Here is a 17,717-nt window from a genome sequence, read left to right on the forward strand (position 1 = left end):
CAAGCCATTCTTTTTTATCACGTCTTTGACACAGAAACTCAACAAAGGAAATGGTGGATATGTCAAAAATACGACCCTGATCACACAAAGTCAGTCGCGCCGTAACTCAAACTCGCAAACGTGCCGATGGAATTGCTCAATAGAAAAGAAAGAACAAAATTTCCCTTTGGAGCAATAGAAATGACAACCGTGTACCAAAGCTGTAAGTTTCGTTTGTTTTTTTTTTTTTTTTTGTTCTTCGTGTGTACAGGTCGCGACGATGGAATATCAGAGAACGCTCACTTTTTTTCATGTCTTGTTTCTGTAGTGTGCATGTGCGAGATGGTGAATTTGTACGTCTTAAATTCATAGCCACTGTGGCTCACCCGAGTTTCGAAGAATTTGGAGCTAGCAGAAAACTGACTCGAAAGCTGACCAGATGTCTTTTTACAGATTTAAGGTTTTGTTTTCTATCACCTGATAATCTTTCAGGAACAGATGCCCTAAGTAAATACGTTCTGAAAAGTAATATGATGATATCTTAGTCCTGGCTCTTGAACTTGGGCTACTTATCTACGTGCATATTTGGAAAGCATACCTTGACATCTACCTTACATTAATCCACGGTATAACAATCGAAAACATCAACCAGGCACAGCTTCGTCAAAGAGATTCTATATAGATGAAGCTGGATTCAATATGCACGTTCTTCGTGGCTTTGGATGATGTCCAAAAGGAAGACTGCCAAGTATGTGGTACCCACTCAAAAAGGTGTCAACTTTACGATCTGGAGGTGCCATTTGTGAACTAGGTATCATCAGCATGACGCTCAGAAAAACCGACAGTTTGCCGTGTCCAAGTCAAAGGATCGAAGAAAATGACTGCGAAGATTGGTAATATGACAGATGATTTCGTGGCATCCCTGGTTTATACAAGCATAGTTCTACGATTTCTACTGAAAACACTGATACAACAAACAAATCAGACTTGGTGGCGTGATGGATGTCTTGGATCTGAAAGGGTTAGGTGACCGATACCTGGCGATGGACAACGCGCCAATCCATAAAGTCTTCGGTGGTGACTGAGCTTCACCCTCCGTGGTCTCCCTTCCTTAATCCGATCGAAGAATTTTGGTCGAAGGTGAAGGCTAGAGTTCGTCGGTCAGAACTGACAGAAGCTGACTCTTTTGATTTCCAAATTCTATTTTATCTCTTTTTTTTTTTCCTTCTTCTCTCTTCCTCCCTAATCTGATCTTACCCACTTCATTAACTCGTACAACTATCCAATGGTGACCATTGGTTACATTGTCCCCAGTATCGTCAATAGGAATCGTTGACATGTAATAAAAGAAAGCTGAAATAAAAGAAAAAAATGAAAAAATTTTTAAATGAAGGATATATTACTAGTCAAAAGTCAATAGAAATAAAATAAAAGAAAAGAAAATCGCTTTGTTCAACAGTCGAATAGTTCCTATAGCAACACATTTTATCAATAGATGTGAAAGGGTTCACGCCTGCGTGTTTTCCAGGTTTCGCGTATGTCAGAAAATCAGTTGGCGTATGCGAGCAAAATGATTGGCGTGAATCACCATTGACGTTAACAAAATCCTGATACTTGCTAACCGAACGGAAAAATGCAGTATGAATAGAAAAACTCATGTAACCAAGCTTACCGAATGAAATCAACGAAATATACAGTGTTTTCAAAGTTTTTTGTCGGGTCACGAGAAAATACTTTTCGTGATGTTATTAAACAAAATATCGTACTTTTCCAAAATGGATGTCGCATTACCACTCTTTTAGATATCGCTTTAGAGATGTCGGTAGAGGTGATTGATAATAGAATGATGGGTCGATGTTGGTGATGATGATGGAAATACAAAAAAAAAAAAAAAATACTGCGACTTTGTTTGAAAAGTATATTAAAAAATGAAACAAAGTTCTTTATTGATATAATGGATCATCATTAGAGTGTTGATTCATCATGATGATTGCCCTGAAAGTAGTGGTTTTCAAAGTCCGTTTTTCTTTCATATTTTTTTTTTTTGATTTACTTTTCCTTTCTTTCTTTTCTTTTCTTTTCTTTGTATTGAATTTTAGTATATCAATTGGTAGTCGTTAGTATTTATACTTTTATTCAATAAAGTTTTTATTTTTATTCCAACTACTTTGTTACATGTCAATGTAATTGATTCTAATCTTCTTTTGATGTATTATTATATTTTGGATACATTCTTTTTATTTCACATATATTTTTATAGGTACGACTAGACGTTGGTACGTGATAGGGTGATAGGATAATAGGATGATGGCATGAATGGGTGATGGCATGAATAGATAATGATCGATTCTTTACATAATACAAAAACGCTGAAACATAGTTTTTTTTTTTTTTTTAAATCATATACTCGGGTCCTTATCTTTTTTTAATTACTGAAACATACTATTGATCATTCCCTTTTCCCATAGATGACAGATGCAAATTTGCATAATAGTTCCTTTTTTTTATTACTGAAACATGCAATCAATTGATCTTTTTTCCCATAGATGACAGATGCAAATTTGCATAATAGTTCCTTTTTTCTTTTTTAAATCATTTACTCGGGTCCTTATCTTTTTTTTTTAATTACTGAAACATACAATCGATGGATTTTTTTCCCATAGATGACATCAAAATTTGCATAATAGTTCCTTTTTTTTCATTACTGAAACATACTATTGATCATTCCCTTTTCCCATAGATGACAGATGCAAATTTGCATAATAGTTCTTTTTTTTTTCATTACTGAAACATGCAATCGATGGATCTCTTTTCTCATAGATGACATTAAAGTTTGCATAATAGCTCCTTTTTTTCTTTTTGAAACATACAATCGATCGATCTTTTTTCCCATAGACATCAAAATTTGCATAATAGTTCCTTTTTTCTTTTTGAAACCATTTACTCGGGTCCTTTTGATTTCATAGCTAAAAAAGCGCATAATTACAGGGGTGATTTGTCTTTTTTTCTTTTACAGGGAGCTTGTTTTATTATAAAAGAACGTCCTTTTTTACTTCATCAAATTCTTTTTTTCTTTTTTTTTTTTTCTTTGGGCTTGCCTGTCTTCTTTCGGGCTTGCCTGTCCCTTCCTTTGTCATCTTTTTCCGTGTCCTTTCCCTTTGGCCAATCTTCTTTTCCGTCTGTCCTCCTTTCTGGCCTCTCTTCTTATCCGCTCTTTTCCCCTCTGGGTTGACCTCGGTCGTTATTTGCCTAGGCGTGGTTGGGGTCGCCCATTTTTTTTAAAAAGGCTATAAACACACACACCGATTTCCGGGATGATTATCGCCATCCTACTTTCACTGCAGTGAGAAATTGCTGCAGTGATCTCGATACATGTTTAGGCGTTCGCGCTTAAATTGTAAGTGAATAAAAAGATATCATCTGGATAAGTATTACTCATTTTTTATTTTGTTTTTTTTTATATGTTAACTTGGTGAACTCAATTGGTGGATTACCTTTTTTTTTTTTGATTGCTCTTTTTTTTTCATGATATCTATTTTCTTATATTCTCTGTTTGATTATGCGACAATTATATTTTTTTTCTTTTGTCATCTATTTTTCTATCCTTACTATATATTTTATTTCCTATTTTTGCGACATCATATCCTTTGAATTCCGTCAATTATTATTGAATAAAGTGTACACAATTCACAAAATCATTAAAAATAAATCCGACTACTTGTTATCTTTGGTCTTACTCTTTGTGTCGAATAAAATGATAATCATGTATTAAGAGATTCTTATTTGGCCACTTCGGACATTTTTCGAATTCACACGGAAAAAGAGGCGAATTATCATTGGTGGAAGATGAAGATAAAACAGGAACTTGTCGAGATGACAAGATGAATGAACCTAGAGATTGAAACTCAGGAAACTCTTTAAAAAGACTTAAAAGTAAAAAACTATAACTCTCTCTTCTTTTGAACTACTATATAATATGAAAGTCATATCGCCTCAAGAAGTAGCTAGACACAACAAAAAAGGTAATAATGCTAGAAGAAAGGAAACAAGTGACTAAGTGGTTAATTAACAGTGGAAAGGAATAAAGATATTTTAAAATGTTAACTCTTTTTTTTTTTTTTTTTTTAAAGACGACCTGTGGATTATTTTACATGGAAAGATTTATGATTTGACTCGCTTCTTACCGGAACATCCTGGAGGACAAAAGATTATTCTGAAGTACGCAGGTCAGGATGCTACAAGTGCATTTGATCCCATTCATCCTCCTGATATCATTGAACGGTTCTTAGCGCCTGAAGTTTGCCTTGGTGAAGTTGACCAAGCTTTATTAGCCAAACAGCCAAAAGTGGAAACTGAAGATGAAAAACGCGCACGTTTGGCTCATGCTTCTAAACCTCGTTTGGAAGAAATCTATAATTCTTTTGATTTTGAATGTAAGTGTTACTTTTCTACTGCAATTTTGTGATAACAATTTTTTTTTTTTAGCGGTGGCAAGAAATGTTCTTTCTCCTGGTGCATGGGCATATTACTCTTCTGGAGCTGATGATGAAATCACTATGAGAGAAAATCATAATGCTTTCCATCGTATTTGGTTACGTCCACGAGTCTTGGTGAACGTTAAGAATGTTGACACATCCACCACCATGCTCGGTACAAAGGTTGATATGCCTCTTTATATCACTGCTACAGCTCTTGCAAAATTAGGTCATCCTGAAGGAGAAGTTGTGTTGACTCGTGCAGCTGCCAAAAACAATATCATTCAAATGATTCCCACTCTTGCTTCTTGTTCATTCGATGAAATCGTCGATGCTGCACTTGCAACACAATCTCAATGGTTACAACTTTACGTTAATGCTGATCGAGAGGTCAGCAAAAAGTTTGTCCAACATGCTGAAAAAAGAGGAATTAAAGGCCTTTTCATCACTGTCGACGCTCCTCAATTAGGTATACAAAAAAAAAAAAAAGATAATATATATATGTATATCAATGGATTAAATCTGTTTAATACACTTTAGGTCGACGCGAAAAGGACATGCGACAAAAATATGATCAAGATGCACCAGATGAAATCGAACGCAATCATACAGAAGTTAACCGTAATGAAGGCGCTGCTAGAGCCATCAGTCAATTCATCGATCCTTCATTATGCTGGGATGATATTGCCTGGTTCCGTACCATTACTAAAATGCCTATCCTCATCAAAGGTGTTCAGACTGCTGAAGATGCTGTCTTGGCTGCCAAAGCCGGATGTCAAGGTGTGGTACTTTCTAATCATGGTGGTAGACAATTAGATTTTGCTCCCTCTGCCATTGAAATTTTGGCAGAAGTGATGGATGCTCTTCGTGCTGAATGTTTATTGGATAATGGGTTTGAAGTATATGTGGATGGCGGTATTCGTCGAGGAAGTGACATTTTCAAGGCTATTGCTTTGGGTGCAAAAGGCGTTGGGATTGGTCGTCCAGCTTTGGTAAGAACATTTTCTTTTTTTTAAAAAAAGACACTTCATCACGATTGACACTTTTTTTTTATTAATTGTTTGACAAAGTATGCCATGTCTTCTTATGGTGTTGAAGGTGTTGATCATCTTCTCCAATTATACAAGGTAAATTAAAAGAAAACATTTCATCTAAAAAAAAAGTAGGATTCATCTCGCTAATTTTTTCGATATTATTATTATTATTTAGAATGAACTGGAAATGGTGATGCGATTGATGGGTGTTCGTACATTGAAAGAAATTACTCGTTCCATGGTAGATATCCGTAACATCAAAGATCACTATGTGGCCAATCCTACTGATTATCTTGCTCATCATGCTTATGATCAAATGATGCCTAGAGGCAAATTGTCCAAGTTGTAATCTATATATACAAAATAAATCAAATTTTTTTCTTTTACAGGTCAAACCTAAAAATTGAATATGTAGTTTTATTGAATACCGTGAACCTGGTTAAAGTGAGAGACCCATTGTTCCAATGCAAAACTAAAAAGTCTTGTTTGTGTCCCATGAGTCTGATGTTTTCTGTCCAATTACAAAAAAGGAAATACCTTTTTTTTTTTTTTTTTTGCCATTGACTGCTTTTCGTTTTCCGACGAAAAGGATTTTTCCTTGTTCCTTTTATCTCCAAAAAAAAAAAAGTCTTTTGTTCTTTTTTCTTATTATATTAATGTCATCTATTGAACTTCCTTCTACAACCTCTCCAAATATAGAAGGCGGAACAACAATACCAATGTCAGAAGAAGGCAAACACTGTCCACCATCCTTCATAATCCCAGGCGAAGTACCCAGCACAACAACACTCGACAGTACTAATACTACACCAACTGTTACTACTATCAATACTTCATTGCCTTCTTCTCCAACAGCACCTATAATAACACCACCACCGGCTCCACCGCCGCCACCCATAGTAACTTCGTCTGTTGTAGTAACACCAACTAGAACAACCTCTGTGCTAACCGATGTGGACGAAAAGGGAGGTAACAACTATACCCCGACTACTAGTAACAAGACAAAGGATCCAGATGTACCAGTGCAAGCATACGCAAAACTAGAGGGAGAGGATTTCTGTTATTATATTCGAACATTACAAGTAACGTTGGGCAGAAAGGCGATGAAACCTGATAATGTGGATATTCCTTTGGGCAATACAAAATCAGTTTCCAGACAGCATGCACGTCTTTTTTATAACTTCGCCACGCAGCGTTTTGAAATGATGGTATTTGGGAAAAACGGCGCCTTTGTGAACGAAAGGTTTGTGGAACGTGGAGTCACGGTACCTTTGGAAAATCGTACCAAGATACAGATTGGCGAAGTGGCGTTTGTATTTTTATTACCTCGACTAATGGAAATGGATGAAACAGCTTTGCCTAGGAATAATGCTCTTCATCCTCATCATCATCATCATGACGATCAAGGTGGTGAAGGCGGTGGAGGATATATTTCTACTCCTCAACAATTGGAAAAACAATGTAATACTTCAAAGTCTTTATCATCATCAGATATTACAACCACACTGTCCATGACAGATCAATCCTCCTCTTCTCAACAAAAATCTGTCAAAAAGAATCATCATCAACGACATTTACACCCTTTAATATCAGGAGCAGCTGGAGAAGATACGGTAGATGATCGAAATACACCAAATCCAAGTTCATTCAACAATAAGGATGTTAAACCACCTTATTCTTACGCCTCTTTGATTGCTCAAGCTATCAATTCTTGTTCAGAGAAAAAAATGACTTTAAGCGGCATTTATGCTTATATCACTACAAATTTTCCTTATTATCAAATGACTCAAAATGGTTGGCAGGTAAAAATAAACAAAAAAGAAAAAAAAGAGTACAGTTATTTGAAATACGTTTATGGTATTAAATCTGGATATATTATTTATTTTGAGTAGAATTCAATTCGACACAACCTATCTTTAAACAAGGCATTTATTAAAGTACCACGGAATGATAATGAACCTGGAAAAGGGGCATTTTGGGCGATCGATACCAATGCTGAAAGTCAATTCTTGAATGGGATTTATAAACGTAATAAACGAGCCTCTCCTCAACAGTCCAAGAACTCACAGTCAAACGTTACAACAACACAAACAACGGACGGAGAGAAAGGCAATGGGCAAGAATCATGTTTGGAATCTTCTAGGAAACGGGCCAAAAAAGAGAATACTCCACCAGTAACAACGACAACAACAACAATAGAAAAGAAGGATACATTTGTGAAGATCGAATTGGAGAAAAATGAGTCATCATCGGTATCAGATTCACTAGCAAATACAACATTGGTTATCCCAAAATTAGAACAACCATGCAGTTTAGCAACATCAGAAGTAGTGTCCACTCCTGTAGTGTCATCACCGTCTTTTGATAGCAAACTAGCCAGTGTATTACCAACAACGGTAATTGATGAACAGCAATCTGGTAAATCCGATGAAGAAGCCATGTCACCTAATCAAGAAACGATAATCAATATCAGCACAATATCTTCATCATCATTTTCCTCGGATCCTGAATCTATCCAACGTCCTTCATCTCCCATATTGCAACCTCCACAATCACAATCTTCATCAATGTCACCATCCTTTCCTTCATCTATAAAACCATCTTTGTTGTCGTCATCATTACCAACAGTAACAACGTCATTATCATCATCATCGTCGTCGTCGTTGCTACCACTGCCACCTTCATCATCGTCAGCGTCATTATCAGCACCATCATCATCATCATCATCATCATCGTCGTCGTCGTTGCTACCACTGCCACCTTCATCATCGTCAGCGTCATTATCAGCACCATCATCATCATCATCATCATCATCATCATCATCATCGTCAGCGTCATCGTCAGCGTCATCGTCAGCGTCATTATCAGCATCATTACCAGCACCGTCATCATCATCATCGCCAGCATCATTACCAGTATCATCATTAATAACACCAACGGCATCTCAATCATCTGATCAAGCAACTACAGCTTCTAATATTGATAACATGTTGATTACCCCTTCTTCCACTACGATAGCGACCAGTACAACAGCAAACAAACAAACTGAACCGTCATCGCAAGCAGCTCCTTCTCCACCAGCAACATCAACACCTTCAACAACACATGCAAGTTCCGCCCAACCAATGCAAACACAATTGCAAATACAATTACAGCATACCATACGCCAACATCTATTAGATCCCGTGCGTAATCCATTGCCTCCATCCATAGCTCAGTTATTACCGCAAGCTATTGCTCAGTTGCCTCCTGCCTTGCAAACACAGTTGTCAGCCACCTTACAGGCCGCTCTTCGTGCTCATCATCAACAAAAGCTGCAACAACAGCAACAGCAACAGCAGCAACAAAACGTTAAAGTAGACAAGTCCTCGTCAACATCACATTCATCTAATGTTGCATCGCCCACAAGTACGGAAAATACTGCCACTATATCCTCCTCAGTCTCTAGTACGAATACTACCAACATAACCACTATCTCATCCCCAACAAATAATAATGCACATGCTGAAGATTCAAAGGACAGCTCTTTATGATACGTTTTTGTTACCATTAATCAATAAATCTTTTTTTCTTATATACATATGGGATGAGTCTTTTTTTTTTTTTTTTTTTTGGTATTTTGTACCTTTATTGGAAGAAAAGGGAAAGTCTACACTATTCAACTGCCTTAATTTCCTACGTTGAAACACAATATCATAGTATTATAAAGGGAGGATAAGGTATGAGAAAGATGTGATATTCTATTTCATTCAGATTCAGATATAATTTGTAAACTATCCTTTCGTATTCATTGAAAATCTTATTCAGAGCGAAAGCCTGTATTGCAGGAATAACCATGAGGAAGCTTTAACCTCTAGGAAGATTCCCATATAGTACTTAGCAGAGTACCGATTCATTGATGTCTTGAAAAAAGAACAAAGGCATTAGCAGATGTGCCAGAGTCAGGGACTAGGAGATATCAGACTTGTGGAGAGACACCAAGCATTTGCCTTCACAATCAAGGATAAGAAAAAATACATCAGAAGGTGGAATCAATTACATTGACAATGTAACAAAGTAGTAGGAATAAAAATAAGAGCTTTATTAAATAAAAGTATAACTACTATAAATCACTAATTGACATACTAAGATCAAAGTCATTATAAAGATAAGAAGAAATAAAAGGAAAGCAAAATTACTGTATACCTAAAAGATAGCAAAAATAAAAAATACGGACTTCGAAAATTATCATGCTCATGGTGCATGATAATTGGCAAGGAAGATACATATCAAATGTACAAACATTCCAGCGCAGCTATTATGATAAATCATTATTACACATATGATGGTAATTCGGTCACCAATCTTAAATACTGTTTTTGTCGTAATAATTAGCGGGTAAAAATAAATAATTTGCAGTAGTGAATAAAATGGTTTGCAGGTGATAAAAAAGTTATTTGCATTGTACCAAGAGGGGAATTTGCGTGTAAGGGAATTGAAAAAAAAAGTTAGTTTCCAATTCAAAAAAAAAAAATATTGACTTACCGACTAGCAGGGTTACCAACCAGCCACATTTAGGGGTAGGCACAAGCGATAACCGGCCTGGAAAATTAATTTCTTCTTCGTCTACTACGAGGAGGAGAGGGTGGCATGTCTTCATGATCACGTTGTCGTCTTGTTCCATGAGCAGGAGGTGGGGAAGGAACATTGGGGACATCAGAAGTAACAACTGTAGCAGGAGCATCAATGACATCAGGAACAGTAGAAGTAGAAGAAGCTGGAGCAGAAGGAGCAGGAACAACAGGGGCATTACCACGTCGGAACCTTGCGGGGATGACACCATCTTCACGAAGGCCACGCAATATATGGAGGAAGTTCAATGCAGCAGCAAGATCGCGATTCCAGAGCCTATATCCTTTCTCAAATCCATTAGATCGTATGGCCTCAACACAGGTTTGATTTGTACATCTTAAGAGACCATGGCAGATCACGGTGGGATTTTGTTGCCGTCGATATGGGCGAGGATTGGGGACACGATGGAATGTTTCGAGGCTATAATTCTGGCAGGCAGGACAGCACGGGGAAGTTCTGAATTCGTCAATCAGAAATACAGGGAATCCATTCTTCATTAACATGCGGCGCATACCAATACCTCGAAGTGGCTCATGATACCGAGTCATTGGGGCAGACCAGTTAGCCATCACCAGAATAGCATCTTGACCAAACTTGCTTCTGTTATGTTTTAGATATCAAAAATAGGTTGTATATTTATAAGAACTTGTTGAGTGAGCGGTGATTAAGCTGTGATTGTAATTGTTAATTAACAATGTATTGAGTGACTCATATAATCTATAGATAGTAAAAAGATAGTAAAGAAAGAGGAGATCGCGTATGAATATTTAAAAACTGGATCTATTTTAATACCGCAAGTATTAACCAATCAGACGCGGACGGCAATATATTAACCAATCATATGGGGACGGCAATATACTGACCAATCATATGAGGGCGGCAATTCTGACCAATCAAATCGCTTGACCCTCTTCTTAGTAAATTTTGGCTGGTGCAACGGTTTCGGTTGAATTCATTTCTGAGTTTGATTTTTGCCTATCCAAAGCATTTCTCTTTTTTTTTGTTTTATATCCAAAGCATTTCTGATATTAGTGAACTTTGAAGTCAGGGGTAGGGTTATTGCTAATTTTAGGAACTTGGAGATAGTAATTCTCTATTTTCATATCATCAGTATAAATTTCCTTCAGAATCGTGTTATTCGGGAAGTATCGACCAACTTTAAACCCATATATGGGAATTATATTTCCTTATTCCATATTTGGTATTTTCCGAATAAAAACGTCCATATATGGGAATGAGAAAGACTGTGAATATTGAATTGCTATATATAGTATTTTATTATTACACAATTCCAAATTTGGATTAATCCAATTTAATTTCCATATATAGGTTCATATTTCGCTTAATCTCCGTGGATACGTGGAAAATGACAACGGCATTTCAATAATCTATAAATGGCAGAAATGTGTCCTTCTGGAAAACCTAAAATACAAGAATGTCGTCCCTAACTACTTCAAGGACCCTAATATCAGAAATGCTTTGGATAGGCAAAAATCAAACTCAGAAATGAATTCAACCGAAACCGTTGCACCAGCCAAAATTTACTAAGAAGAGGGTCAAGCGATTTGATTGGTCAGAATTGCCGTCCTCATATGATTGGCTAATATATTGCCGTCCGCGTCTGATTGGTTAATACTTGCGGTATTAAAATAGATCCAGTTTTTAAATATTCATACGCGATCTCCTCTTTCTTTACTATCTATATATTTTATATGAGTCACTCAATACATTGCTAATTAACAATTACAATCACAGCTTAGTCACTGCTCATTCAACAGTTCTTATAAATCAATAGTTACCCACATACAAGGCATCACTCAAAGATATACGGGTAATATGGGATGACAAACATGTCGACAGTAGACCACCTCCAAAGCCTCCATATACATATCCAAAACACATCAAACTGACGAAAGGTCAATGGTCTTTCTTCTGCTCTTTACGTAGTCCACATAAGATACGTAACTTCTGGTGAAATTGACAATCATATTGCAAATACAGATGGGACTATGCAAGGTAAAACTTGTGTAGAATATTATATGCGATAATAGTAGTATTGATGATGAACATCCTTTATTAGATCTCATCTCGTATCTGGTCGTAACAGAAAAAGTGTGCTTGGTGGTCATCGACTTTGCTGGATTGTCGACCAATGTTGACGACTTGCGCAGCCTCATTGAGTAATAGAAAAAAATAGATTGTTTTACTGTACTAACTAGCGATTTCATTTATAGAAATCACAAGAACTTACAAAGGATAATAGTAGATCACCTACCTTACGAAATTGAAGTGAAGATCTACGAACGTGATCTATTATTATCCGATCCTAGCGCCCTTGAAGCCTTCAGCTGTAGAAAAGGCTTTTACAAAAGATCAAAATAAAGAAAAAATGTTGTACAATTTGTCTCTTAATGGATATGTATTTTTCTTTTTGTATTGGGGTTCCTTTTTTAATGAATATATGTATAAAATTCGGTATAGGTAAACTAAAAAAAAATGGGTTGAGGGAATAGGTGTGTGAAATTGGTATAGATTGTGTTAAAAACAAGCAAAAAAAAAAAACAAAAACGAGAACAAGTCACTGAGATTTCTTTTTATTGCCAAAGTATCTTAAAAAAAAAAAAGCATCTACACAGAAAGTTTTGTTGGTATTATGTATATGTACGTGGTGAGTGATACGTAATACTACTATCATCATACTACAGTACATTTAAGATTGGTGATAAAATTTTATCTTTGTTTTTGTTTAATCCATGTTAAACTATAAATGTAAAATATGTCTGATCCCCAGTTGAGTAATATCTATTATGCCTATAAAGCGTAACACCTTTTGAGTAATAGAATTCATTTTTGCCACTATTTTCCCTTTTCATACAATTTTTTTTTTATCAAGCCGGGTATTGTTTTATTCGATATCATCCGCTGTAACCTTGCCTATATAAGTTTGGTTAAATTTTGGTGGTCTGGAAATGATGAAATGCAGGATTTTCTGCATGACGGATTTCAACATAATTCAAGTCATCAACCACCTTAGAGTATTAGCGACGTTAGATTCAGTGTATTCCACATAAAGAACATACAAATAGCTTATTTTCTGGCGATAGTATTCATGGTGAGAAAAAAAGTGATAAAATGATGATAGAAACGCGCCCATAGAATGACCATCACTTCTGTCTAATTTATCTTGTGTACTGCTGAATATCAATGAGCCATCTGGTCCCTTGTACTTGTCAAATAGGGCTCCTAATCGTTTGGCTTCTAATACTGCCGCTTGGTATTTTTCCGGATAGCACTTCTCTATTTCAAAAAGCAACTTGGGTTTCAACGTCTTGACAAAATACGTTTGCTTGCTTGATCATCATTAGTTTCCAGGTTCAAGAAATTCAGTTGACCTTGCTTCATAGATTCTAGCTGGTTCCAATAATCGTCTTATACTACCGACGATACGAAATCCTTCCTAAACTCGTTTTTTAAATTGATCCCAGTCCTTCACCTTGATCCTTGCCAGCTGTCATCATCTTGCTACTTTTTTTTTCATGTACATAGAGGCCATCACTGCAACTTCCAGATCTTTTAGTTTAGTAAAATCGTAATGCAAACGTCCTATCATGTCACCGTATTCCGTAAACATATGCGTAAAATAAAACTAAAGAATGCATTCACAAATAAAGAATAAAAAATACATCGTAAGATGGAATCAATTACCTTGACATGTAACAAAGTAGTTGGAATAAAAATAAAAGTTTTATTGAATAAAAGCATAACCACTAAAGATTACTAATTGATATACTATAACTAAAGTTATTACAAAGAAAAGAAAGAAATGAAAGAAAATAGAAATTACTGCACATCTAAAGATAACAAAAAAATAAAAGTATGGACTTTGAAAGTTATTATGCTCATGATCTTTTGATACTATGAAGAAAGATACATATCAATGTTATAAACATTACAGGGCAACTAACATAATGAATTACTACACATATGATGGTTCATCACATCAATGAAAAATAAAATACTAGTAAAATTATGCTCTCCGTATTTGCAAAGATGCTTGACGCGCGACAAAGGAGATACGTTAAAAGGTATTGAAACTTTGATCGTAATTGGCGAAGTTGGTATCGCAGATCAAACCGATCAACCTTGTTTGCATTTCGATTGCTTGCCAAACTGCTGGCTTTTTTGATCGAATCGCTGTCCAAGAAAATTGACGTCGTCAAAGCTGTACTTTCGTCCAATTCAAAATGCGAGATGATCCTCCTCAACACTTGCTTCATAGATGGAATCGATTCGGAGACTTGATGTGATTAATGCGTTCAATGTCTTGGTTCCCACAACTGACTTATCGCCTTCATTGTCAGTCATAATTGTTGCCCACGTGTAGTGGCATTTGGTGGTGACAGGTGGTAAAGATAAGGATGCTGATTTTTCTTTTTTGTTCACGATGTCAAGAACGTGACAGGAGAAATGGTATAATATCAGTAAACAGACAGACAGACAAGACAGAAGTAACTATATATATGCTTACGAGAATATATTAGTTGTTTGATGAGAAGGAATAAAACAATGTAAAAGTAGTTGTTGACCAAAAGTAACAGATAGTTCTTTACTGTTGTAGAAATAAAATAACGTATTTATATCTTAAACTAAATGAGGAGAGACTAACTAATGTATCATTGTTGTAATGATGGAGAACAAAAGAGATAAGACAAACAGGAAGGAAAAAAGGAGGAGAGAAAGAAAAAGAGAAGATGAGAAAAAACAAAGAAACAAAAAGGAGAAGTAAATAATTGAACTCAGACATACGCATGATTTTTATTTATTTTTTTTTTATTAACCAATGTCCTTGAACAATATCCTCGACACGCGAAGCATTCTCGATGGACGACAAGGAAATGCTGGCGTCCACAAACCTCCACGGTGTTAACAAGTACGGCCTCATTGTTTTTGTTCATAATAATTGAAGGGCAAGTAATTGAGCGCAGGTATATCGTAGTTGAGATAAAAACGTCCAGCCGTCGTTCAATAATTGACAGGAATTGATGTCCAACTGCTTGTAGCATCGTGTGGATAAGTGTTGTGCGTAAGGTCCGTAATGTTGGATTGACATGAGACTTGCTTCGATATTCGTTGTTGAGTTTGCATTTGTCGATATATGACTGTTATCCCATGCACGTTTCTTGCCAGGTGTGACATGTTTGACGCGAAAACCGTGATCCTGACTCTTGGTCAGAGCGATTTCTTCCACTTGATTGTCGTCCAGCGATGCAAATGGTTGTAATTTCAAATTATCTGCAATCCAGAAGGCTTTGTTTCTCTCACAGGTAGAACCGTCTGATTGTCTTAAGGCACGTAAAATTGATTCATCATGTGGTGTCTACAAGATAGATCTGAATGATCTATCTTAAAACCAACATTTTGTGTAACAGCTGTCATTTATATGTTAGGGAGTTTTTTATTGCGTTAGCTTTTTTTCTCACTTTATTCTCCTTCTCACTTACTTTTTATTTAAGACTTCAACTATCACAGTGTGGAATAATTTTTGAAATAACCTTTGCAACAGCCAGCACGATAGCAAGCTTCCCAATTCATCTTGTTGCTTCCGATTTGTTCCATGTTGTCATGAGCACGACAGGAGAAATGGTATAATACCAGTAAACAGACAGACAGACAGACAGACAAAAGTAACTATATAAATCAATGGCGAACAGTTCGTTTTGAATGGAAGGATTATGTCCAAGAATCAAAAAGGTTTTCATTTCTGAGTCGTACTTCCGTGATAGCTCTGGTAAGGTGCATAAGGTCGACAACATTGGACAACGTACAGAGGAATCCATTGTGTGGTGCCAAGGAAAACACGGCCATGGTGATTTATAAGAAAGCCAAAAAAGACAGTGGTAAGCATGACATATGTTATGATGCTGTGAAAAACGAATGTAGTGATGATGAAATTCTCTCAGATGACTGCTGACACGGCGACTGACCTGGTACCATCAATATCTCCCGTTTTGACCTCTGTTACGCCCACCTTGGCTGCTTGTGCCTCTGTGGACCCTTCACCAACTGCGTCACCTGCCCTCATTACGACTGATGATCATTCATCCTCTAGATTCCAAATAAGGATCCCCATAAGAAACCTTAAGCCGCATCCACTTGTCATTAGGTTGAAGGTTCCGCCTCGTATGCAAAAATAAATTGGTCTTTGTTTAATGAGAATAAAAGAACTTGGTTTTTATTCCTAATCACAAGTTAATATAAATCCCATATAAACATAAAATAAAATAACATATTTATAAGAATAGACTTACCATATGACACAAAAGTAAAATAAAAAATAAAATGAAAAGTAAAATGAAAAGTAAAGTAAAAAATAAGATAAAAAAAATAAAATAAAAAATAAAGGTAAAATAGAGAAATACACTCAAGAGAGAAGAAAAGGGGAATAGAACTAAAATTTGAAGGTACCTCTAAAGTTCATTACAAAACTGGAGGTACCTCTAAAATCCGCCACAAAATTGGAGGTACCTCCAAAATATCGGCACCCTAAAGAATGTCGATATGTTTACCATGTAATAATCATCACAAGAATTAATCATGAAATAATCATCACAGGAGTTAATCATGAAACAATCATCACAGGAATTAATCATGAATATTATTCAAACTACTCAAATGCATCAACAAAAAGTACCTATGGTATTTAATACATATGATGATTAAAAATTTTATTTTCAAACAGATGTAGAATAGACATAAATTTTTCAAGTGTAGATATAAGAATCAACTTTTCTTTTTACTTTTAAATTAAAAAACTAAGAAGAATCTCACTGACTTATTACTGGTCCCATATTTTATCTACACACAATTTAATAGATGGTAGACAGTGGTGTAGGTGATGATGATCGACTTGATATGTATTGGCGCTTGCATGTTCTTAACAAATTCATCCCTTCCTTCATATAACCGATAGTTCGTTTTTTCGCGCTGGTATCCTGGACATCGTCGTCAAGCATACCTATGGTCTTGTCATATCGTGTTTCTGCGTCCTCAACGACATGTAAAAGATAACTTACCATTGATTCATCCGCCGTAACCTGGTTTTGTAGGATGCGCTTTGCGCTGCGGTATAAATGCTGAATAATGGGATCATGATGATTAGAATGATCAGCCAAGGATTGCTTCTGCTCCATGAAGAATGATTTCTTTTTGTTTTATAGACGGTTTTGTTTGCACAGATCAAGGGACTACTATCATCTGTGTGTGACTATCTACAAAATTTTCAGGAAGGGGAGTGGGAAGTAGAAGGAAAGAAAAAAAGAAAAGAAAAGAATTCTCACTCTTTTTTGTCTATTCCTTGCCGCCACAAGTGTGTTTGATACGCCTTAAAGGCCATTTCAGAATTTGTTCGATGAAGAATGAGGCAAGAGCGACAATCGGATCCAGTGGTATTTTCTCCATATGCGAAGAAATTGATTCTTTGCTCATGTAAACTATTTTATTTACTTCCGCAAACTATTTATTCTTTTCTCCTAACTATTATGATAAATACAGTATTTGCATGACAAGGAGCTAAAAATTTATCACTGAAAGCAATCATGACTCTTCCCCTAAAATGAAT

The 17,717-nt window shown here is 36.0% G+C and overlaps 6 protein-coding genes across 6 annotated transcripts; 3 read left to right on the top strand and 3 right to left on the bottom strand.

Moving 5' to 3' along the window:
- Positions 1-3,950: 3,950 nt before the first annotated feature.
- On the top strand, positions 3,951-5,880 carry BX664DRAFT_296544 (FMN-dependent dehydrogenase-domain-containing protein). Its single transcript, XM_051542207.1, has 6 exons — positions 3,951-4,001; positions 4,110-4,412; positions 4,465-4,923; positions 4,995-5,446; positions 5,525-5,581; positions 5,664-5,880. Exons 1-6 carry the CDS (start codon positions 3,956-3,958, stop codon positions 5,835-5,837), a joined length of 1,491 nt encoding a protein of 496 aa, XP_051399899.1. The 5' UTR covers positions 3,951-3,955; the 3' UTR covers positions 5,838-5,880.
- A 327-nt stretch (positions 5,881-6,207) lies between these two features.
- On the top strand, positions 6,208-9,068 carry BX664DRAFT_296546 (fork head domain-containing protein; the record flags this gene model as incomplete). The annotated part of the gene is made up of 4 exons (XM_051542208.1): positions 6,208-6,962; positions 7,131-7,290; positions 7,381-7,556; positions 8,601-9,068. The coding sequence occupies 4 exons, from the start codon at positions 6,208-6,210 to the stop codon at positions 9,019-9,021; spliced, it is 1,512 nt and encodes a 503-aa protein (XP_051399900.1). The 3' UTR covers positions 9,022-9,068.
- A 1,159-nt stretch (positions 9,069-10,227) lies between these two features.
- On the bottom strand, positions 10,228-10,710 carry BX664DRAFT_239354 (uncharacterized protein; the record flags this gene model as incomplete). Its single annotated transcript, XM_051540208.1, has 1 exon — positions 10,228-10,710. A coding segment is annotated over one exon (483 nt), but the record flags the coding sequence as incomplete, so codon positions are not given.
- A 1,072-nt stretch (positions 10,711-11,782) lies between these two features.
- On the top strand, positions 11,783-12,595 carry BX664DRAFT_332074 (uncharacterized protein). The gene is made up of 3 exons (XM_051545256.1): positions 11,783-12,115; positions 12,180-12,279; positions 12,334-12,595. Exons 1-3 carry the CDS (start codon positions 12,109-12,111, stop codon positions 12,479-12,481), a joined length of 255 nt encoding a protein of 84 aa, XP_051399902.1. The 5' UTR covers positions 11,783-12,108; the 3' UTR covers positions 12,482-12,595.
- A 1,228-nt stretch (positions 12,596-13,823) lies between these two features.
- BX664DRAFT_332076 (uncharacterized protein) lies at positions 13,824-14,674 on the bottom strand (the record flags this gene model as incomplete). The annotated part of the gene is made up of 2 exons (XM_051545257.1): positions 14,628-14,674; positions 13,824-14,529 (listed from the first exon to the last, which is right to left on the bottom strand). A coding segment is annotated over exon 2 (277 nt), but the record flags the coding sequence as incomplete, so codon positions are not given.
- A 2,147-nt stretch (positions 14,675-16,821) lies between these two features.
- Positions 16,822-17,658, bottom strand: BX664DRAFT_332080 (uncharacterized protein). Its single transcript, XM_051545258.1, has one exon. It carries the CDS (start codon positions 17,287-17,289, stop codon positions 16,966-16,968), a length of 324 nt encoding a protein of 107 aa, XP_051399904.1. The 5' UTR covers positions 17,290-17,658; the 3' UTR covers positions 16,822-16,965.
- Positions 17,659-17,717: the final 59 nt, after the last annotated feature.

This window comes from Halteromyces radiatus, assembly GCF_025201355.1.
Source record: "Halteromyces radiatus strain CBS 162.75 chromosome Unknown BX664scaffold_4, whole genome shotgun sequence".
Lineage (NCBI taxonomy): Eukaryota > Fungi > Mucoromycota > Mucoromycetes > Mucorales > Cunninghamellaceae > Halteromyces > Halteromyces radiatus.

What these genes read in the sequence shown, in the direction of transcription:
- BX664DRAFT_296544 (XM_051542207.1), top strand. Translation starts at nt 3,956, where the DNA reads ATGAAAGTCATATCGCCTCAAGAAGTAGCTAGACACAACAAAAAAG. An exon ending in AGCTAGACACAACAAAAAAG is followed by an intron (nt 4,002 to 4,109) that starts GTAATAATGCTA and finishes TTTTTTTTAAAG; the next exon opens with ACGACCTGTGGATTATTTTA. An exon ending in ATCTTCTCCAATTATACAAG is followed by an intron (nt 5,582 to 5,663) that starts GTAAATTAAAAG and finishes ATTATTATTTAG; the next exon opens with AATGAACTGGAAATGGTGAT.
- BX664DRAFT_332074 (XM_051545256.1), top strand. An exon ending in GACTTGCGCAGCCTCATTGA is followed by an intron (nt 12,280 to 12,333) that starts GTAATAGAAAAA and finishes TTTCATTTATAG; the next exon opens with AAATCACAAGAACTTACAAA.
- BX664DRAFT_332080 (XM_051545258.1), bottom strand. Translation starts at nt 17,289, where the DNA reads ATGGAGCAGAAGCAATCCTTGGCTGATCATTCTAATCATCATGATCCC.